The sequence below is a fragment of the Haemaphysalis longicornis genome, unplaced genomic scaffold (assembly GCF_048455015.1).
Source record: "Haemaphysalis longicornis isolate Haplotype H1 unplaced genomic scaffold, Haemaphysalis longicornis Haplotype H1 scaffold_1, whole genome shotgun sequence".
NCBI lineage: Eukaryota > Metazoa > Arthropoda > Arachnida > Ixodida > Ixodidae > Haemaphysalis > Haemaphysalis longicornis.
In genome coordinates, this window is record NW_027526203.1 from 214,380,809 (window position 1) to 214,395,628 (window position 14,820).

The window sequence follows — 14,820 nt, forward strand, 5'->3', positions numbered from 1 at the left end:
AAGCGATGGCAGTGAAGTCAATTGACTGCGCCTATCCCACAAGGCAAAACATTTCGGCAAAACGGAAACTGAAGCAATTCTATTTTATAACTTTCGCTAGCTGAGGCTGGTGTCTCTGACAAGCCTATGTTTAGCAGAAGTTCCTGGATACATGTATTTTACATTTACATGTGCTTGCCTCAGTGTTGGCTTCAGAAGAATGCTTAGGCTTTATTTAGTGACACCAGATTCCCCAATCCCGTTTCACCGTTCATTGTAGTGTGGGAAAGCGTATGAGGTGGCGATACTATTTATGGCATTTTATGCCTTGACAAGCAACTGCTTCTGCCATTTGCAATAGATTTGTATCCACGGCACTGTAATTTACCAATACAGACAATCTACCCACCTGCAGGCCAAACTTTGCAAATGTAACGTATGGAGTAGCACTAGGTGCCTGATCGTGTACTACGTAGCACTCGGCACTCTTTTGACAGCTCGTGTAACAAAAAAAAAAAAAAACCCATTGTGGATGTGTCGCAACATCAGTTGAAAAGTCACATAAATGCATAGATTGCGTCGGGTAAATTTTAGACAACAGATGGAGCCCCTGTCTCTTGGAAAGTGATTTTTTTTTTACGTGCAAAACTGGCAACAATGTTACTGCTATCAAGCATCTAGAATTTGTAAGTGTCCTTTGCAATGCACAAGTCGCATAGTCAGTGGGTCTCTATAGAAGTAACAACATCACTAGTCACCCCAACTCTTCTTGTCCAATCCCCAAGTGCCTATTAACAACAGTATATGTTTGTTGACTGCGAGTTGCTAGTACTGAAGTTGGCATCACTTTTAGGCGGATAAACGAGCGTGTGAAACAAATGAGTCTTCAAGGGTGTATTAAAAAGAAAAAAGGTTTCCATCTAAAGCAAGAGTATTCACAGGGACATAAAACTACAGCAGGGTTGAAAGTGTTGCACTGGTACTCAGCAGGGTTTCAATCCACACCACAGGCCTACAAGAGCTAAGAAGGGAACTGCTAAGCTCAAACGGGAAATGTTCCCCGACAGAATTTACAGACAGTACAAGAGACTGGGTGCCTTCCATTCGCGGCCTCTACAACATGATTTGCTATCGTAATTAAAACTCATCCCATAGTCACCAAAAAACATTGTCATATATATCCATATGTATGTTTGAAGCCAGCTGCTTTGCTAAACTAAACATCTAAAAAGCACTGTTGTTCCAAGCTGGCTCCTTTATTCATAGTGCTGTAGCTTGCATACGTTCAAAAATAATCAAAGCTATTCAAATAGGCTCCCCCGGACAAAGCATAAAAGCAGCTCATTTTGGAATAGATTGAAAAATGGTGCGTATGACAAGGAAACAGACAAATGCCTCCGACATGTCAGTTTCTTCGTCAGGAACATACAACGAACATGTTACATTTACTGAAATAATAAAAGGACAAAGCTAAGTGAATTAACCACCATAATAGCTTCATAACTTCCAAAAGAGCAAGTTCCTTGATTCCGTGACTGAATTGCGTGAAGTGAATAACAAAAAAATCAACACGAGTATATTAAAAATTTTTCTCAACCATTGGGATAACTTTGATACAAGGGGGCTGCAACAATTTTAATAGCAAAGATACCCTTTATGGTAACAACAACCGTCAAAACCTGCACACTATAATGGCCTACAATGGAATAGACTGGAACAACAATGCTGATGTCATCAACTCAATCCAAAATAGAGCAAGTGGGAAATTTACTCATGGAATGCGTGAAGACATCTGCAAGCAGAGTTTGGGTTTGGGCTATGGACATCTGCAAGGTTTAGGTGCCTTGTAATACAGCACAGTCTGGTCATACTTGGCATTTATGGGCCAAGGTTTGTAAAACTGCACTGAGCACACCATTGTTGTTTCGTTGAGCAACTTCTCACCTTTCCTCCCATGTCGGCCAGAGAGAAAAAGGGCAAAAATTCCCAAGTTTCGCTTGGGAATTTCTTCACCTTTTCTCTCTGTCTGACATGAGATGGAAGGTGAGAAGTCGCTTGGGAATTTCTTCAGCATTATTCTGACGTTAATAGCGTTGAACATGGACATAAGCACCCTCCAAGCATGCTGCTGGTTTCGAGAGGTTGCGTTCACCTTTTGGCAAAGCGAAGCACCATTTGTCTGTTTTTCATCCGTGTCCGACCACTGGTGGCTTGGTTCGTCAGGAAGTTCACCTGGGTAGTTTTGAAACATGTTTAGGCTTCTCACACAAACGCAACACGTCAAACGCTGCATGTAACTGCAACAAACAAACGCGCGTCGAGATAAGTATCAAGGCGTAATTGCCTTTCTCAGCATTTTGCGCCCGTAAAACAGCACTTTGTCCCTCTTGCGGAAGCGAGGTCTTGATGAGCCCAGCATTCGTGCCCGCACAACGTCCACTGCAGCAAAAGAGAAATGAGGGAAGCGATAGAGCGATCGGTCGGGATAGTGGACTGGATGTTGCGCAAACAACGTTGAGTCAAGCTCGAAGTACGCACCCTTACTTTTTATTTTTCTATAGAAATGAACAATTCCCAGCGCGACAGCCAGGGACAGGAGGATGACAGTGCATATGGTCACCTGGAGAGTAAAGCGGACGAGAAGGAAAAGAACACGGGTCAAAACACCGCGCATCCGTGAGTCGCACACGGCGGTGGCCCCCAAGGGTGACGAATGCGTAATAGAGAATTCGCAATCGTAGGGTTTGGAAGTGTCAACAAGCTCACCAAGTGGTGCTCGAACATGTGAGCCATGAGCACGGTGAAGGAGGAATGTACTAGAAACTCCCAGTACTCCCAGTACGGGTTACCGACGTAGAAGTCCTCGAAGTGATTCAGGAAAGTGGACATTGTGACCGTTGCTAGCGACAATGCCGCTTGCGTCGACTTATCAGATCCCCTTTAACTGATAATCTCATATCCTCATAGACACACGCGAACCAAGGATTTGAAACAATTGCTGCAAAACACGTAGAAAATAGCGAAGCCCATGCTGCGTTGCATTGGGGCAATCGGGCTCGATACGCTCAAAACCCAACCACCCAGCTGGCACTGTCGCGGCTAGCTGGCTAGCTTCCGCGCTTCCAGTGACGATTCGACCTATTCGCTGAGCAGGAGAGTACCTGACGTGCAGCAATATAAGTGTGGTCAGAATATTTTAACATTAACTTTTAGTGCATAAAAAATTATTATAGCTCATTTTATTACAGCCACCAATCTTTTTAATTGGCATGCCAGTGTTCAGTTTCGTTCAGTGTCAGTTTCGATATCGTCGAATATGGCGCCATAGAGAAAGAGTCAGAAAGAGTAGAAAGAGTCTCGCGCTTAGTTTAGACCCTGTTCTGTGGTTTAGAGCAGTTCAGAGGGTCTGTAGCATTGGTTTCTGTGTGGTTACTCTATAGCACGGTTTTTAGCAGTCTTTCTTTCCCAATGGCAGCGTCGTTCATATCATTGCATCCTTACATTGTTTAAACGTTTTATAACCATGGTAACGTTCAAAAAGGGCGAGGAAATTTTGACGTCAACGCCGTTTGTGTACGTCGTGGGAAAAGAAGGGCACGGCCGATTCTGCGACTATTGCTTGAAAGAGTAAGCTCACGATTCCTATCAAAGCGCTCATATCTCACAACTCGTCATTTTCTTCTTTTTTTTTTCCCCCCCAAGATGTGACAGCCTGAAGCAGTGTACTGCGTGCAAGTATGCCTACTTCTGCAACAAGCAATGTCAGGTGAGGACACTCAAAATAATGCATGCCCGCTATGTAAGCAGCACTTACGCGTCCGGCGTTTCTTGCTGCGGTGATTATCGGTTGTGTATATTGGCACAAATGTATGAAAAACTTGGGTGGGTTCATCGCAGTGACGATGGCCTTTGTTCGAAGCAAGGCGCGCGCTAGTCACGCTGTGCCGTGCGCAGCACGCGTCGCGAGCTGCGCATGAAGATGAAAATCGTCATGCAGTGTGAACCTGGCCGTCTGCCGTGTCAAATAGCATTTGCTCCTGCTGGATTCCCCTGTGAAGCCTATGCGCGCCTTGCCCACTGCTTCGTCTGTACCACATTCTCTCTTCGTCATTCTTACTTCCTAATTTTCATGCAATGGTGTTTTTCTCTTTTACTTTTTTTTCTGTCTATAATCTCCTCACTTTTATTTCTCCAATCATCTGCTGCTAATCCATTCTGATATTTAAATATTTTTTCCCCTACAAAAACTACAGTTTCTTTCGGTAAGGCACCCATTTCCTGGCCAATCCCTTTGAGTGGGTATGAGCCATCTCACTGCACTGGTACCACCACCACCACAACCTGTGCCGGTGATGTTACTACGGCTGGTACGCTCTCCACGGAATTGGAACATGCAATTAGCCTGTTTTTTTCAGCGCCAGGCATTGTCCAATACATATCCTCGGTTATGTGCGTCAAGAACTTCAAAACCATGGTTCAACTTTTTTTTTTTTTTGCAAGCAACGTGTGATTTCAATTTCTTGCGGGCCTGACTAATTGATTGTCAGGTTTAACGTGCCAACGCAATGCAGGCGATGAGGGGCGCCGTAGTGGAGGGCTCCGGATTAATTTTGACCGCCTAGGGATCTTTAATGTGCACTGAAATCTCGAACACACGGGTGTTTTTTCATTTCGCCTCCATCAGAAAAGCGGCCGCCGCGGCTGAGAATCGAACACGCGTCCTTGTGCTCAGCAGCACAACACCGTAGCCACCGAACCACCGCAGCGGGTTTATTGCGGGTATCCTTTCACTGTTAATCTTTACCGTAATATGCACTGGAAGACTACAGACTTGAAAAATATTGCTGTAAAACAGGTAGAAGCTATAACTTGGTAAGGTTGACGTCTGGGCTAGTTGGTTCCACATGGAACGTGGTTGCAATGTGAAAGGGGGGCTGACAGGGCACTTGGCAGCGCATTGTCGGAATCACAAGTGCGTACCGAAGTTTGAAGAATGTACGGTGTTGAGCAGAAGTGCCAATCAGACTACAAGGGAAATAATTGAAGCAGAAGAGATTGTACGGTTAGGGGACGACTGCATCAGTGTTCCTTCAATTTCACTAACTGCGAAGGAAATAGCTTGCTTAAACGAAGCACGTGTTGGCACTGGATTGCAACAGTGGGCGGATGAAGTGTAGTGTGTTTTATATCTTGTTTATCTGCTTTTAAGCTGTAGTGTCAGTATATCTTGCATGTATAAATGTTTCCCGTGTCTATAAAGTATCAGTGGGAAGTCAGCAATGTCCCTTACTTGTCCCTGTGTGTGTTTTTATTGCGCTGTAACTTTAACAGGTAGAAACTAGCTCAAACCCATGCTATGTCGCGTTGGGGCACTGATTATTTGATTACTTTTATTTGTTTTTTTTTTTTTTGCTTCTCTAAAAACCCGTTGAAAATAATCCTCTTTGGCGCTCCACATATGCCCCTAATCGGCCGCCTGAGTCATACCTACGAGGGGGCCTTGCCCACCGTAAGGGTGTGGCTATACGAAGGATCAAAGGATCCGTGTTGATGCAGCACACACCTGGCCACTGAGCCAATGTGCCATGCTGGCTCTACTAGTGCGACATATTTCTCTTCAAGCACAGACCCCTTGTGATACGTTGTTTGGGCGTAGCAGCTGAAGAAGGCTTGGAGTGCCCACACACCAATTGATTATTGATTGATTGATTGAAGGGTTTTAACGCGCCGACGCAACGCAGGCGGTGAGGTGCGCCGTAGTGGAGGGCTCCGGATTAATTTTGACCACCTGGGGATCTTTAACGTGCGCCGAAATCTCGTACACATGGACGTTTTCGCTTTTCGCCTCCATCAGAAAAGCGGCCACCGCGGCCGGGAATCGAACCCGCGTCCTTTGAACCCGCGGGTTCAATTGATTATTGCAGCCCGTTACCTCGAGAAAGAATGCACCTGCCTTGTGACACGAAGGAGGCGTTCTTATTCTCAACTCCCACGTTTACTACTATAGACAAGTCCTTCACGTTTGACCGTACTATTCATCTGCTGTGTGTCGTTGCGAATGCCTCCGCCCCTTGTCACATTGTCACAGGAAGCAAAGTGGACAATTGAGCACAGCCCTGTGCTCCCCCCCTTTCCCACCCGCCGCAGTGGCTAAGGCATTGCGCTGCTGAGCACGAGGTTGCAGGTTCGATTCCCGGCCGCGGCGGCCGCTTTTCTGATGGAGGCGAAAAGCAAAAACGCCCATGTGTACGAGATTTCGGCGCACGTTAGAGATCCCAAGGTGGTCAAAATTATTCCGGAGCCCTCCACTATGGGGTGCCTCATCGCCTGCGTTGCGTTGTCGCGTTAAACCCCACAATCAATCACTGTGCTTCCCCACCTCAGACAAAGATGGAGCAGTGTAGCTCGTAGCCCAGCTCAGGCTGTCTAATGGCCAGTGGGTACAGTGAAACCTTGTTGATATGTTTTTCACGGGAACCCGAAAATAGAACGTATTATGCGAAAATTGTATTATCCCAAGAGGATAAAAAAGGAGGAAAATATGCATACTCCACCAGCAACTCACTTTTATTTAGTAACATTAAAGTAGCTGGTTGATTTGTGTTCCCCTTTCTTCTTTTCAACTTCCAGAAGTAAAGTCTTCTGAAACATGAAAATAGAAGTTGCCAGTATTTTTTCGCTTTGCTGAACACTGTTTTGTATGACAGTCTGTGTCCTGCTTAAATTGGGGAAGCCAGCCACTGGATGCTTGGAAGTTTTCAGTTTCCACGAAGAGCACAATGTCAACTTTTTTTGCGTAGAACCAACCCCTTGACGTTGAATCCTGCCGCTCTAACTTCCTTGAACCATGTAAGCAGGACGTCGTCCATTTGCTGTTTCTCTGCCCCTTGCATTTGTGTTACACCGGGGCCAAAAACTTGCAGCTTCTTTCAAAGTTTCTCTTTGGCACTGGTAAACTGAGCTCACATTCCAAGTCCACCCACTTCCTCTTCAGGTTCTCTTCGAATATGTGTACAATTTCCACTTTTTTTTTTTAAACTGAGCACCTTGCGTTTCCTCAATATTGTCACAAGCCTGGCAGCACGAGCGCGCCCAGCAACAAGGCAGTCAAAGGGGCACAAAAAATAGCCGCAGAGCCTCAGTAGCGCCACTGGACACAGCAACAATGCAGAAAGAGAACAAAGAACAGTGTGGGAAGCACGGAGCATGGCGAGAAGTCGGGGGTGCCTCGATGCATGCGCTTTCCGAGTGGTGGAGAGCGATTGCATCCTAGTCAGTCGGGAAGGGAAATCGTTGCTGACTGCCAAAAGCATTGCGTATCTTCCTTGATTATGATGCGCTTTGCTAGATGCTGCGGTGCATCGCCTGATGTATTATCATCATTCGACGGAGCGGCCACGCTTGGCAGCGCATAACTGCCTCTGCTGAGGCCTCAGCAGCTCTGCAACGTGCAGATTGTGTCTTGTTGGAATGTGGTTTGGTCTATTATAGCGCAGAATAAACATAAAATTTCTAGAAATGTCAGTCAAGGTTCACTTTCATGGTCGTATTATTTAATTTTTGGCAATAATGGGATTGTATTGAATGCGTGGGAATGCATTATTTCTAGAAAACGTCTAGAAATTTCTAGAAAAGAACAATGTATTAGGCCAAAAAACGGATTATGCCAAATCGTATCAACGAGATTCCACTGTATTTTCGTCGCTTCACCATAAGTCATTGTTCGTGTCACTTGTTCTGGCGCAATGTAACAATATAAAGGGGTCATGCACGAATGCACATGTAGAAAGGGTGGAGGAAAGGACATCAAATAAAATCTGCACTCTGTGAGGCTAACTATCATGCTGCATAATTTCCACTACACCCCACCAAGCAGAAGGCTGTGCAGCGGATGCAGCAGCACCAAGCTGTTCAACTCATTACTCCACGTCACGACTCACCAACAGAATGTCCTGTCAGTCCCAATACAAATCATTGTACTGTGCTGTCTGCCAACGTGTCAAAAAGAACTGTATGAATGTGACAACCACGTGTCGCTTGTCGTAAGCATTTCGCCCTTCATGATCCCATATGGATGTTGCCCTGAACGATTAGACTGATTGAAAATTTGTGTGCATTGGACATGCTGTCTGCTGGCGAGATCAGAGACGGAAGTCCAGTTTATTTGGGAAAGACATGCTGTATTATTTTACAGGGTATTAAATTTTGTGCCTTGGCCTAACGAAAATCACAAAAACATCTTATGAGCGCAAAAACTAGAGAAAAAACTGATTCGTGTGTAGAACCAAGTAGAGTTCCTTTAATAGTTCAGAGGTGTCGGTTCTCTTCGAATGTTGGTTATGTTTTCTGTTCACACTGCAAAGCTATTAAGGCATCAATGGAAACCTCACATTTTGTTTCAAAAGGTAAAGTTAATGTTGTTCTTTAAGTCTGTAAGCTTGTCAGATGTAGTCACTAAAGCTTGGTTTATGTACAGGTTGCGTTATCATGCCAGCACGAAAACCCATTATGAATGAACATCACAAGTATCTTTTTTTTCTTCATGGATAAAAAACAAGGATAAGTAGTCCTGCAGTGTTCTGGGTATATAGAGCGAGGTGTGGGTGGACAAATTTCTCCATTTTACCACCCGAGTTCTGTACACAAGCTCACTGTATTTATGTGTCGAGTATACTCCCAGTGAGACAAACGCTTCTGTTTTATTGTTAGGGACACATTGCTGAAAAATAATCTGCTTAACACTTATTTTTCACTCCATCAAAAACATTATGAACTGTTATTTTTGAGTGTCCTAGAAGCAAGTGAAGTTTATTAAAGGAGCACTGACACGAAAATTTTATGTTACACTTTTATTGCTTTTATCGATGCTTATTGGTCTGGCGAACCTGAAACAGCACTTCAAATACTTCAGCGCGCGATAGTTAATTACATTAAACGGCCTGAAAATCGTTTGTTTCAAATTCCCGCGCTTTCATCCCGAACGGCGCATATGACAGCCTCCCGGTTTGACCTCACCGCTTTGTGCGGACGTCTACGGCGCCCGCTTGAGAGGGTGTTGCGCCCCCTCGTCGCTCGTGGGGCCGCACGCGTGAAGTGACGTCACGAGTTTTTGGTGAGCGCTGTCGCGTCACTTCTTTTTCCTCTCCTGGAGTGATGTCACGCTGATGTCCATTTGCTGAGTGCCGCTCCGCGCGCTGCTCCGTCGGCGCGATAAATGCGATCCAATTGAACTATGTTCTTCGCGTCGCAGGCCGCTCATATTTCAGCCAGGGTATTCTGTTGAGTGAAGGAAGCGAACTGTGCAATAATATTAACGCCGAAAATTGGTGTCAGTGCTCCTTTAAGGCACATTTTTGACAAGATGAACAGATTTCTTCAATCTCCAATTTTGTTTCTTTTGATGGGAAATTATGACTATGCGAATGTAATTACATAGATTTTCTTGTAGTGTTACAGGGGTTTTATAAACAGGACCGTTTTGTACTTATCTGTAACCTGACATGTCCTCGTACTCCATTTGCCAGAAAGACGGAGGTATGCGATGTGAGGGGATAAGTGCCTTTCCCCCTCAAATAAGCACTGCCGAACTTGGGTGTGCCGCTTCCCTCTCCACTGGTAACGTGGCCACCTCCGTGTCCTGTGCTGCGCGTGGACCTGGCCTGAATGTCATTAAAACTCTGAATAGTAATACTAGTATCTTTGCGGCAGAGGCTTATGGTGTACTTGTTGTTAATCATATACTTCAAAGTCACAGTCCACAATCCATTATCTACACAGATTCCCTGAGTGTTGTGCGGGCATAGTCGTCCTCAAAGTCTTCCATAAACCACGTTGTCAATCTCATCGTCAAGGGCATTATGTCTGCATATGCCCACAAATTTGAACTGGTCCTTTGCTGGGTCCCTGGCCACTGTGGTATAGCCAGGAACGAAGCCGAGGATCGAATGGCTGCTGCTGCTACACTCTTGAATACAGTAGACATAACAACATTACCCTACACCAACGTGAAGCCACACATCAGACAACAACTTCGCAAGACATGGCAAACACACTGGAGTGAACAGACAGACGACAAGTTACACATAATAAAACCATACAGTAAAGCCCGCTTATATCGAACAGCACGAGGATTGTGAAATAGTTCGATATAGCAAAAATTCAATATAGAAAGTGAAACAAAAAAAAGTTACATGAGAGCAATCCTGCAGACATAGTCACGAGCTAACGCTGAGCTCTTACCACCCTACAGTTCACTATTGATACGACTCTTTCTCGGAGAGAAAACAATCATTTATTGGGGCGGAAGAAGCTGCGTAAGTGTAGCCTGCTTCTTGGAGCGCAAAGCGTTGCTGGTGACTTCTTGCTCCATGGTTTCTAAACAGTCGACAAGCACAACACCGCTGCCTCAATGGCACTGCAGTATCGCCGTAGCAGGGCCATGGCAGCGACGGCTTCGCTCATGCTCGAAAGCGGTACGGAGTCCTCGGCGTCTTCGACAGAGTGGAGACAAGCATGGATACAAGCGAATAACGGCGAACCCAGCAAACCAAGCAAGTGCGGGCAGCGAGTGGCGCGGACTTGAAGATCGGCAACACCTCAGCCCGCAGCGCCCAATGTGGCGCTTTCGGCGCCAACGGCATGCATGCGTGGAGCTGGTCCACTCTTTCACGGCCAATTTGGACGCGTTCCAGCTCGTTCGGGAGTCGCAAGCGACACCCGCGCCACCGCTGCACGCCGATGTATTGCGGGATATATATATAATGCCTGCGATGTATATACGATGTATACAACGCCTGCCGCATGCCTAAGGAGAGCGGAAAATCCGGCGCGGGAGAGTTCAATATATCCATTGTGAGCAAAATCGCGTTCGATATAAAAAGTTTAATATGCATGTAATTTTTATCGGAATTGCACAAAGGTTCGATATAAGCAAAAATTCAATATATCCGTGTTCGATATAAGCGGGCTTTACTGTACTTGGGACCATGGAGCAAGATATAAAGAGGAGCGCCGAATGTGGCCCAGAAAAAATAATTTGCTCGGGCCGATAATGTCCACGCGCTGCCGGCCGCCCAGCTTTCCCTTTGCTCTCTTCCTCCTTCGTTCGCCCTCTCATCGCTGTGCCTCTGTACATGGCTCTTCCCTTCTTCGCTCTCCCCAGAGGCGTCTTTTCTTTCGCAGCGACGTATGTTTTATGTCTGTCGTACTATGCAGGAGGAATGCGTTCACGCGCGGAATTTAAACACCCGTGCTCAGCCGCAATAGATGGCGCAGATATTTGCACGCCACCGCATACGTGGCGATCGCTTATTCCCTATCAGGGAGTGTTTATTCTGACATTATGAAGACCCGCTAAAAATATTCTACTAACCCAGCAGATGTAAGACGCAACTGAACGACGACTTCAGAAGCACCAAAGAATGAGCAAGAGTAATATGCAACGCCACGACATACAGTCTAGCGTGATTCTGCTTACGACAAATCGATGCAGCGCAAAACTTACCCTCTGTTGTTCGTCCGCTCTCCGGGCGCGTGCTTAATTATTTATGCTACTTCTACGCACGAACAACGCTTACAAGGGTCGCCCGGAGTCTCCATCGGCAAACGGCAATGATGCACATTTCTGTGCTATTGACGGAATCGGACGGCTGCCCTGTTGTATTAAGTATACAAAAACACTGACAGGGAAATCGAAGACTATACTCAGCAACTCTTGCGACAAAATTGGCACGCGGCTTGTGATCGCATGGAGAAAGAGATCGGGATGGCTAAGACATGGCGGATCATGCGTTGTCTAATAGACCCTGACAAAAGTAAGACCACGCAACGACACAATCTAAATATTGTCCTCCACACATTTAACGGAACCAACAAACAGCTTCTGCAGGCCCTTCAGGATCTCTACATTGCCCCTTCGGCTACCGAAACGCTCCCCCCTTACTCGGGCAGTGATAACGCCTTCCTTGACAGTCCCATCACCTTAAGCGAGGTACGGGATGCTGTTGCGGCCCTCCGGATCGGCTCAGCGCCGGGGCCGGACGGCATAACAAATAAGATACTCCGCAACCTAGATGACGACTCCATCGAGACTCTCACGCGCTACTTTAACGTGTGTTGGGACGCGGGCCACATTCCCGCTGAATGGAAAATGGCCAACGTAACCACCATCCCAAAACCCGGAAAAAAGCTCCAAATTGAAAACCTTCGTCCAATTTCCCTCACCTCTTGTGTAGGAAAACTCCTGGAGCATGTCATCCTAAACAGGATCAACGCCTACATGGAAAAAAATTCTTTATACCCACACACCATGATTGGCTTCCGCCCCAAACTCTCGACACAGGATGTGATGCTTCGACTGAAACACGACGTTATTGACGGAGCGCACCCCTCGTCAACAGATACTCGTGCCGTCCTCGGGCTCGACCTCGTTAAAGCCTTCGATAACGTCAAACATTCGGCCATCCTAGAGAATCTCAACAGCCTGGGGATCGGAAGGAGGGTGTACAACTACATTCGCAACTTCCTCACCGATCGAACAGCAACTATCACTATTGGCGGACTTAAATCAGACAAAATTCACCTAGGCAGTAGGGGAACCCTCCAGGGCTTGGTTCTTTCCCCCTTCCTTTTCAACGTGGCAATGATCGGTCTGCCCAATCTCCTCAATAGCATAAAAGAGCTCCAGCATAGTCTTTACGCCGACGATGTAACACTGTGGGTGTGCGGTGGTAGTGACGGTCACATTGAGGACACTCTCCAGCAAGCCATAAACACAGTCAAAAAATACGTTACACCCCGGGGCCTCAGCTGCTCATCCGAAAAATCAGAGCTTCTTATCTACCGTCCCACTAGTAGAGGGAGGAAATCTACTTCCACTCCCCCTTCAATCTAACTTTTTGCCGCCAGTTCGCACCGCATTCCCATCGTCTCGAGTATTCACGTTCGTGGGCTTCGAATACAAGCGAATGGATACAATTCCGAATCGTTGCTAGCGCTCGAAAAAGTTGTGCACCAAACAACCAGGCTAATATCCAGGATAGCTGGTCGCAACCACGGAATGAAAGAAGCCAACCTCCTACGACTCGTACAGGCCTTTGTAATAAGTCGGGTGACGTACGCCACTCCGCACCTCCGGCTACAGCGGGCAGAGGCAATTCAAATAGACGCTCTCCTCCGCACAGCCTACAAGCGAGCCATCGGTCTCCCACTAAACACGTCCACCGAGTGATTTGAGGCCCTGGACCTGACAAATAGTCTGGACGAACTCATCGAGGCTCAACGGCTAGGGCAACTCGTACGGCTGACCTACAGCATAACGGGGCGCCACATACTCGACTCGCTGGGTATAGCTCACCCCCACAGTGTGCCTACTAGTTTCGCGATCCCGTCAACAATACAGGAAAATATTCAGGTCTCTCCGCTCCCGCGTAGTGCATCCTACTCATAACAGGGAGTGGCGAGAGGCCAGAGCCCGTGCCCTGCAAAGACGCTTTGCGAAAGTCGAGAACGTTGCTTATGCGGACGCGGCTGATTACGCTGGTCGCGAGGCAATGGCCATAGCGGTGGTCAACAATCAGGGCAACACCATCGCCTCCTGCTGTATCCGAGCGAGAGACTCGGTGGTTGGAGAAGAGGTAGCCATTGCTTTAGCCATGGTTGCCTCCACAAAAATCAAGACAATCATCAGTGACTCCAAATCAGCAATTCTAAATTTCTCACAAGGACACATATCAAGGGAGGCGTCCGCAATCCTCATTTCTGGTCTCCACCTCGAAAACCGGACAGGCAAGATCAACTTAATTTGGACTCCCGCCCACTCCGGCCTTGCAGGCAATGAGTCTGCGCACGAAGCCGCTCGAGGCTTTACCGACCGAGCGACGGCCCTTCCGATGCGGAACTCGTCCCAATGTCAGGCAGGGACAGGCTGTTATTGTACAGTGATATCATCGGTCATTACCGTTTAGGCCGGGCCCGCTTCCCACCCGTGCACCCATCCCTCAGTAAACGGCATTCGGTGGTCTGGCGACTGCTACAGACCCACTCGTACCCAAATCCCCTAGTGTATAGCTATTGCTACCCAGGGTGCTATTCCACCCAATGTCATAGATGTCAGGAACGAGCGGACCTGGCGCACATGCTATGGCAGTGTCCGCAGGCGATCACAAATGGCCGCACAATCACTAACAGTCAGCAGTGGGAGACCGTGCTGCTCAGCTCCAGCCCGGAAGATCAACTCTGGGCCGTCCAGCTGGCTGAGGACGCTGCCAGAGCCCAAGGCAGGGGTGATCCAGCTGCGCCATTTGCGCCATTTGCGCCATTTTGCTACATTTGTACTCTCCTGCGCCCTGCTGTGCCCAGTAGTGTTTTACTTGCGCCAAATGCTTCGAACCGCTTGAACCCGGTCTTTCGGCCAAGAGTTGTCCCCTCAAACCAGCTGAAGCGAGAGACGATCATTCTGCCGCTAACCAACACGATGGTTCCTAGGTTGGCAACTTGGAGAAAGCGGTGCGCTCGATTATTCGGTTGCCCCAGCCGAGCTCTGCTCATGGTGCAGCCACAGTGCAGCAATAGTGCAGCCACGGTGCCGCTTCGGAGCAGAGATGGTGATTCGGCAAGTCGGCATGCATCATAGCATGCATACACTCCGGTGGCGTGGACCGCAACGGAGTGGTTTCCCGCACTGCTGCAAACAAGCATAATGGCATTACTTCATGTGTATCGCTTGTAGAAAACTAGCGATTGACGTTCGGCCACTCGTGACAAGATGCACAAACGAGAGTCTATACTTTTCTGCGCTCGGAGTGAATCGTTTTATTACTGTGCGGCCTTATATTTAGGGCT

General features: G+C 47.3%; 2 protein-coding genes across 7 annotated transcripts in view; one reads left to right on the top strand and one right to left on the bottom strand.

Moving 5' to 3' along the window:
* Sws (patatin like phospholipase domain containing sws) overlaps window positions 1-3,091 on the bottom strand; it is a 180,110-nt gene extending 177,019 nt beyond the window's left edge. For 2 of the 4 annotated variants that reach the window (XM_077673128.1, XM_077673115.1), the window contains exons 1-4: window positions 2,746-3,091; window positions 2,518-2,599; window positions 2,324-2,418; window positions 2,132-2,211 (exon numbers count right to left, since the gene is read on the bottom strand). In XM_077673128.1, coding sequence (XP_077529254.1) covers window positions 2,132-2,211; window positions 2,324-2,418; window positions 2,518-2,599; window positions 2,746-2,868 — 380 coding nt within the window. In that variant the 5' untranslated portion in view covers window positions 2,869-3,091. The remainder of the gene's footprint in view (window positions 1-2,131; window positions 2,212-2,323; window positions 2,419-2,517; window positions 2,600-2,745) is intronic. The other 2 variants (XM_077673122.1, XM_077673109.1) reach the window with 2 other exon arrangements.
* Window positions 3,092-3,282: 191 nt separating this feature from the next.
* Window positions 3,283-14,820, top strand: part of LOC144141609 (histone-lysine N-methyltransferase SMYD3-like) — a 129,929-nt gene continuing 118,391 nt past the window's right edge. Inside the window, exons 1-2 of one of the 3 annotated variants that reach the window (XM_077673168.1) lie at window positions 3,283-3,606; window positions 3,682-3,745. In XM_077673168.1, the coding sequence (XP_077529294.1) occupies window positions 3,503-3,606; window positions 3,682-3,745 (168 nt within the window). In that variant the 5' untranslated portion in view covers window positions 3,283-3,502. The remainder of the gene's footprint in view (window positions 3,607-3,681; window positions 3,746-14,820) is intronic. The other 2 variants (XM_077673156.1, XM_077673162.1) reach the window with 2 other exon arrangements.